This window comes from Octopus bimaculoides, chromosome 18 (assembly GCF_046866305.1).
Source record: "Octopus bimaculoides isolate indiv1 chromosome 18, ASM4686630v1, whole genome shotgun sequence".
NCBI classification, from domain to species: domain Eukaryota; kingdom Metazoa; phylum Mollusca; class Cephalopoda; order Octopoda; family Octopodidae; genus Octopus; species Octopus bimaculoides.
The window spans coordinates 36322929-36330919 of NC_142945.1; the positions used below are offsets into that span (position 1 = coordinate 36322929).

Below are 7991 nucleotides of genomic sequence, written 5' to 3' on the forward strand. Positions count from 1 at the left end.
AATAACACCCTACAACCAACACCAACACCAACAACAACAACAACAACAACACCAGTACCACCACCCACCACTTATACATCCGTTTGCTTTCTTTCTCTTTCTTTTTTCCCACATTAACATGGAAATAAAATAAATTAGATTGAAACATTGAGAGCAAAAAGAAAAATGATTATATTTTTAAACCATGGCAAAATCTGTTTCCTTTCACTGGGAATAAATAAACAAATTAACTACAAGAAGAAGAAAATAAGTAACGAGAATGGTGGGGGTGGTGGCCTTGGCGGCGGCGGTGGTAGTTGTAGTAGTAGTAGTAGCAGCAGCAGCAGCAGTAGCAGTAGTAGTAGTAGTAGTAGTAGTAGTAGTAGTAGTAGTAGTAGTAGTAGTAGTAGTAGTAGTAGTAAGAATAAGAAGAAGAAGAAGAAGAAGAAGAAGAAGAAGAAGAAAAAGAAGAAGAAGAAGAAGAAGAAGAAGAAGAAGAAGAAGAAGAAGAAGAAGAAGAAGAAGAAGAAGAAGAAGAAATAAACGAAAGAGGCGGAGAAACGTTGAAATGAAGAGAAGCACCACAACCATAGACAGTAATACCAGCAAACAATAAACAGCACCAACAAACTGCTAGAGCGGTGATGATGATGATGATGATGATGATGATGATGATGATGACGATCTTTTCTGCTAAGGGCACATGGCCTGAAATTTTAGGGAAGGTAACACAATCGATTATATCGACCTCAGTGTTCAAGTGACATTTATTTCACCGTCTCCAAAAACTGAGAGACAAAGTCATTCTAAGCGAGATTTGAACTCGGAAAGTAAAAAGCCCGGAAAAAAAAACGCCGTAATAATAATAATGATGATGATAATAATAATAATAATCATAATAATAATTGCCTTGATGCAGTACCAGGCAGTGGCTCTCATGGCTTCTGATTTTAACTGGCTGGAAGCGTTATCATGTACATTGTTTTGTTTTGGTATAATAGATGGGCTACAGCAAATATTCTGTCACAGATTTGCTTGTCAGTTGTTTGGCCTTAACCGGTTGAGCATGTCCCTTAGTGGCTGACGATGTGTGCATCTCTGATCACGAGCAGAAGTAGTGAGGGAGCATCATAGCCATGTGTTGAGAGGAATTTTTGGGGGTCTGGCTAATTCACTTTTGGAAACATGAATGTGTCATTCAACACCCTTAAACAACCCTTATTCAGGAACCTTTTGAGCGGAAAGGGCTACTCAATCTAAAGAAAATTCTAACTAGGCCCCACCTGCAAGGTCATGTGATGTTTATCTTGATATGAGATAACCATGTCGTGCACATTGGTTGTGATGGATATGCCTGGTGTACCCTTATCAGACGGATAGTCAAGATGAGTATACTGAGCTTCGTATATTTTACCCCAGTGTGACTTTGATGGCATGCAGTGCTCTCTCACTCAATAATGATAATAATAATAATAATAATAATAATAATAATACACTTCACAGAAGACAGTATCAGAAATATGAGCAAAGCACTTCATCTCATGTTGATCTGTGATCACTTAGACTACTGACGCATGGTATGCTGTGCACCTGTTCAGGCAATTTCGATTCGATGGAGTGAGCTAATGCGCGGCACACACATTTGATCACAGACCAACATGTGATGAAGTGCTTTGCTCAAGAACACAACGCACCACTCGGTCTAGGAATTGAAATCACCCGCTACACACAAACACACATAAATACGTATCTACCTACATACATGTGTGTGTGTGTGTGTGTGTGTGTGTGTGTGTGTGTGTGTGTGTGTGTGTGTGTGTGTGTGTGTATACACCCAGAACCACGCTAATAGCTTGGGAGTGAAATTTAAGGTTTCCCGGTTTTCTGTGAATCAATTTTGATAAAATTTTCCCCAGCTGGTTTGCACACTTTAGCAACACCATTACTCTGTATAATGTCCTTTCTGTTTTTTATTTCAGATTCTTCAGTTTTGTGGGTTAACCACGCTAATAGCTTTGAATGAAAACAGCCCATCTAGACATCTTTTTTGTCTTTTTTTTTTTGCAGAAAATGAAGGGTATTGATACACATTAAGCACACATTGAGTATGTATTTAACAGAAAGTCATAATAATATTATTACATTTTTTGACCTAATGAATTATTTAGTCACATGAACGCTATTTCGACGAATAACTTCAAAAACCCTATTAGTCATAGAATCTGTCAATTTCTTAATAGTAACAGGTTGGACTGCCTCTGCAGCAGTTTTGATGGTCGCCTGTAAAACATATTTCGATGTAAATTGACGTCCATTGGCATAAACATCTTGTTTAACGATGGACCAAAGATTAACGTTGAGATCCGGAGATGCTAGCAACTACATTATCAACCTTTCACCATGTATACTGTAAGATCCTAGGAATGTTTGGGTGGTCCTAGCAGGATGGGAGGGAGCGTTGTCATGCATGAATACGAGATTCCTTAGAAGTGACATCGGGAGATTGTAGTAGGCGGCTGCGATCACTTTAACCTCTTCAAGCACTCTGACTGGACCAACAAGTCTCTCTCCAATGGTACCAGCCCGCAACATGACTCCTCCGCCCTGTTGTTGACGTCGTAAACGTTGGTGACGCTCATCTTCAAAATAGACCCAACCATTTGCCCAACCATCCGGTTCGTCAAGGGTCACCCTGGTTTCATCAGTGAACAGAACACAACTCATGTCTAACGCCATGTGCTTTGGGGCCCATGGAAGTCTCAGACTCCTGTAAGGAGGCAGTTTCAAAAGTTCTCGCACGGAAACCATGACCCTGAGGATGCGATTTCTGGTGGGTTTTGGTACATGAGAAGTCCGGAAGCGGTGAAAATGGCGTTGCTTGTTTTTCCAGGTTTCCCACGTAACTTGTGGCCAATATTCCTTAAATCCCTAGCTGTCACAGTCTTGGAGGTTTCACAATCGGATCGTTTCTTCCTTGACGCTTACGTGGCTAAATAATTCATTATATCAATAAATGTTATAATATTATTATGGTTTTCTACTAAATATATACTCAATGTATGTTTAATATGTATCATTACCCTTCATTTTCTGAAAAAACAATGTCTAGATGAGTTATTTTCATCCAAAAGCTATTAGCGTGGTTCAACCCCAAAACTGAAGAATCTGAAATAATAAAGAAAGGAGGTTACACAGAATAACGAAAATATAACCGGGAAAATAACACGTGTCTCATCCTTATATATTATAATTTTTCAAATCTTTGTATACATACTAGGCCACTGGTAGAAAAAAAATTTCTATAATTTTTCCTATCCTATATTAATTTTAAGAAATGATTTTAGCAATCTCTGAAGTTTAATCGGAATTTTTATTTGCTGCCGATTGAAACTGCGCTTGCGCGGTGGATTTGAAAAATTATAATATATAAGGATGAGACACGTGTTATTTGGTCTCTAATTTATATGTTAATGTCTTGGTGTATCCGTTGATGAGAACTTCGCATTGCAAATTATTTTATTTGCTAATTAAAGTTCGAAACCTGAGGTCCGGCTGTAAACCATGGTAAATGCTTTTATTTTTCATTCCCTTCGAAATTGCTCTTAATTGGACTTTTTGACTGTTATTTCTAGTATGTTAGGCAACTTGTTAAGGCTTGCCTCTTTGTGTATAAATGTACACTAATTTATATATATATATATATATGTGTGTGTGTGTATACATGGCACTCCGTCGGTTACGACGACGAGGATTCCAGTTGATCCGATCAACGGAACAGCCTGCTCATGAAATTAACGTGCAAGTGGCTGAGCACTCCACAGACACGTGTACCCTTAACGTAGTTCTCGGGGGAGATTCAGCGTGACACAGAGTTTGACAAGGCTGGCCCTTTGAAAAACAACAGAAACAGGAAGATAGAGTGAGAGAAAGTTGTGGTGAAAGAGTACAGCAGGGTACGCCACCACCCCATGCCGGAGCCTCGGGTGTTTTCGCTCAATAAACACTCACAACGCCCGGTCTGGGAATCGAAACCGCTGCCCTAACCACTGGGCCATTGCGCCTCACGATATATACATATATATATATATATATATATATATATATATATATATATATATATATATATATATATATATATATATATATATATATATATATATATATATATATATATATATATATATATATATATATATATATATATATATATATATATATATATATATATATATATATATATATATATATATATATATATATATATATATATATACACCCAGATGGTTGTCTCTCGTAGGCCAAGAATGACGGTTCTGCAATTTCTTGCTAAACAAGATGTACAAATGATTTGTTTATAGCGATTAAATGTTTGTGCTGAACATTAGCTTACTCACTCCATCAATCAACATTCCTGAACACGTGCATGGTGTACTACACGTCAGGGGTCGAAGTGATAACAGAACAACGTGGGACGAAGTGTTTAGCCCAAGAACACAACACACAGTCAGGTCCCGAATTCGAAACCACGATCTTGAGATCGTGAGTACAAAACCTTAATCATTAAGCCACATACACCTCTCTCTCTCTCTCTCTCTCTCTCTCTCTCTCTCTCTCTCTCGCTCTCACTCTCTCTCTCTCTCTCTCTCTCTCTCCCTCACGCAAACACACACACACACATACAATATGATATGATATGATATTATATGATATGATATATATATATATATATATATATATATATATATATATTATTGAAATATTATACATACGTACCAAATGTAAGGAAGAAATAGTCATTCAGGACACGCAAAGCGAAAAGAACATTGAATAAAACCACCGCTATTTAAAAACAAATCAATTACAACTCTGGGTAAATATAACCTTGGGTAAATGTTTTATTTACCCCGGGTTATATTGAAGCAAAAACACGGCCGGCCACGTACGGATGTGCAATGATTTGCGTAGCGTGAGTTTATTGTGATAACAAACGCAATGTGACACGTGATTCAGAAGTGGTGTCCTGTCAAAAGGCCTCTCACTGCTTCCTTCCAAAATAAAAATAAAAGCATAATTAAAAGATAACATTCGACAAATATTGAAGTATTGCATTCCTGCTATACATCAATACTATATCCAACATACGGGCATTATAAATGAGAGGTGTGTGAGTTAATGAAGAGAGACAGTGAGTAAGAGAAGCGAGGAAAATAATATTAACCCGAACACATTTGCGAATATACGAAAATTAATAATAAAAAATTAACAGGATTCTGAGAACTGAAATAAAACAACTTCTAGAAAGAATGCACGCTGAAAATAAAACAAGACAATCGACTACACACACAGAGATGACTTAAGACAAATCATTGAAAACATCACAGTAAAATTCACCACATACAGAACACATAAGACACTACATAAGAAATAAGACTATATAACACAAGCGATCATAGATACGTTGAATGTGTCCTCAATACGCAAGGAAGACACTACAGAACCAACCACGCAAGCAGCAAACAAGACATTATAGTACATTAAATATGTATACTAAGTTAAGTGAACTAAAACCTAAAATAATGATGAGGTTTATAGAAGTCCCAATGGAAACATTAGACCCAATACACAGCCACAACAAAAACACACCCAAGAACTCACACTTAACAGTAAATAGAATTAAATACACATGCACACACACACGCGCCCACATACACTACAACAGATCAACAAAAGTTAACATTAAAGAAATCTATAATAATAAATAAAATATAGGAAAATATGCCAAGATCGATAAAGATGTATCAATATATAAACACATTCCCAAGCTATACACGAGCAAACAACTCTAATAAAAAATAAATAAACGTAGCTTGAAAGAAATTCTGTCAACGGAAATAAATTCCCGAATATCAGCCAAACTTAATGGTCTGTTTAGTTGGCAGTGTCGGTATCGAGGGAAAACGGTTTCGTTGCTTTCCCACTCCATAAAATATATAATATACAAACCCAGGAAGATCTACCCTTACTAAGTGAAATGAAGCAGGAGAAAACCAGCGTAAAAAAAAAAAAAAAATCCAAAAGAATTAGTAATTAAAAATATATCACTGAAACGGTAGACACTTTGAAAGCAAAAGAAGGAGAACCAGCATGAAGGAGAAGAATGCTAAAAAATATGCAAATGCTTCTTCCAGGAGAAGAAGGTATTGAGTCGAATACCAACAGATTTTACAGGAACATTAAGGAAAAAGAAATTCTCTAAAGAAACAAAACAACGATGAGTACATTAGTATCAACGGAAATTCACGCATAGACAGAAGGAGAATTTGAAAGAAAACTATTCAAGTACAATAGAAAAAATATAGAATGCATCAGAATAAATGAGAGAAAAATACAGTAACATTTCAAGCATGGCTTATAACAGGGGAAGAATTTACCTACGTATGAAGAGATCTAAGCAACAGGGAAGCTCCTGGTAGCCATAGAGTTGCCTATTTCTGTATGAAAGACCCATATGTTATGTGGTGACAATGTTCAAAATATTTTCTTTTCTTTTGTTTGTTCCTGTCATTGGACTGCAGCCATGCTATGATACCACCTTGAAGGGTTTTTGGTCAAACAAATCCACTCCAGGACTTATTTTTTAAGTTTGGTACTTATTTTATCGATATTTGTTGCAAAACCGCAAAATTACGAGTACGTAAACACACACACACAAAGACAAACGCGCGCGCGCGCGAATAACACACTCACGCACACGCACACATATATATATATACGACGAGCTTCTGCACTGTTCCTCCTACCAAATTCACTCCAGGCGTAGTGGCTGCGCAGTGGGACCGAACCCCAAAACCGCTATGTATCTTCTCTAGTGTACTAACGATTCTACCAGCTCCCCGCATTATCTCTCTGTTTTTAATAATTCTTTCCATTACACTGAGGAACATGGGTTGTTGTTTTTTTGTTTCTTTTTTTATGGTGTTGGAAACATGTTTCTTAGTAATTTGAGGATGCTGACTTCAAAAATGCAATCCATTTTTCTCTATCACATCAAGATTTTTCACAAACTCAAATGTTCATTTTTCAACATTTCCAGTATTGTCACCATTTCTAAGGATAGATTTAGCTTCATCAAATGCAGATCCATGTACAGAGCTTAACATAACTTTCAAAACATGGTTTTTCAGGAATTTATCTTCAGGTATGCCCAGGCTGTTTCATTTAGTGTGGCTATCAATGCAAACCAAGTGAGACATATTCTGTTGAACCTTAATCTATTTCTTATGAAAACTGGTATTTTGAATGTGCCTTTTATGTTCTAATTGTGGGGTCACGTGGGGTCAATGTAACATTTTGTGAAACATGATCAAAGAGCTGTCGGAAGAACTCCATGGCATATATGCTCTTTGCCATCACAAACCGGCATTTGCTTACTCTGTAACTGTTAACAATTCTGAAATTGCTTTTCCTAGGAGACAACTGGCTTGAAGATATGTTTGTAGTTCAGAAATATGGCTAGTTGTGAGAGAAGAAAATGTAAAAACAGCCCCGATGTCTTCTGCTATATTTTTGGATGTTACTACTAAGCAGTGAAACAAAATCACAGATTTTGTGAAGAAAGCTTGGCATGAAACTGGGTGATCAAGGCAAAGCCTTGGTACCCCGTATAGAGTGTAAAACGTTTTGAAACACTGCGACAGTGACTGATTCAAATATTTAAGTTCAAAATTTCCAGCTTTATCTTGTGAAAAAATTAAGCTTGGTATGTTTGATGGGTCACAGACTTAATGGCTATTTCTGGACAAGCAGTTTTTGGAGACCATGTCTGGCGTTGAAAAAGAAGCATGGAATGTTTTTGCTGCAGTTTTGTCTGATTCCTTGGGAGACAGGAAGCCATCAAATTATGAAGAACTTATGTAGACACTGTAAGCCAGTTTTCGAGTACTGGGCTGCAATATGAGCGTAAAAGTGCATTTCCTGCTTAGTCATCTAGGCTACTTGCCTGAAAATCATAG

General features: G+C 37.0%; 1 protein-coding gene across 1 annotated transcript; it reads right to left on the reverse strand.

Annotated features, from left to right (window-relative positions):
- Positions 1 to 2358: 2358 nt before the first annotated feature.
- LOC149132047 (uncharacterized) lies at positions 2359 to 2787 on the reverse strand. Its single transcript, XM_089365544.1, has one exon. The coding sequence runs from the start codon at positions 2785 to 2787 to the stop codon at positions 2359 to 2361; it is 429 nt and encodes a 142-aa protein (XP_089221670.1).
- Between the last annotated feature and the right edge of the window lie 5204 nt (positions 2788 to 7991).

Excerpts from the sequence above, each read along its gene's own strand:
- LOC149132047 (XM_089365544.1), bottom strand. The coding sequence starts at position 2,787 with ATGGTTTCCGTGCGAGAACTTTTGAAACTGCCTCCTTACAGGAGTCTG.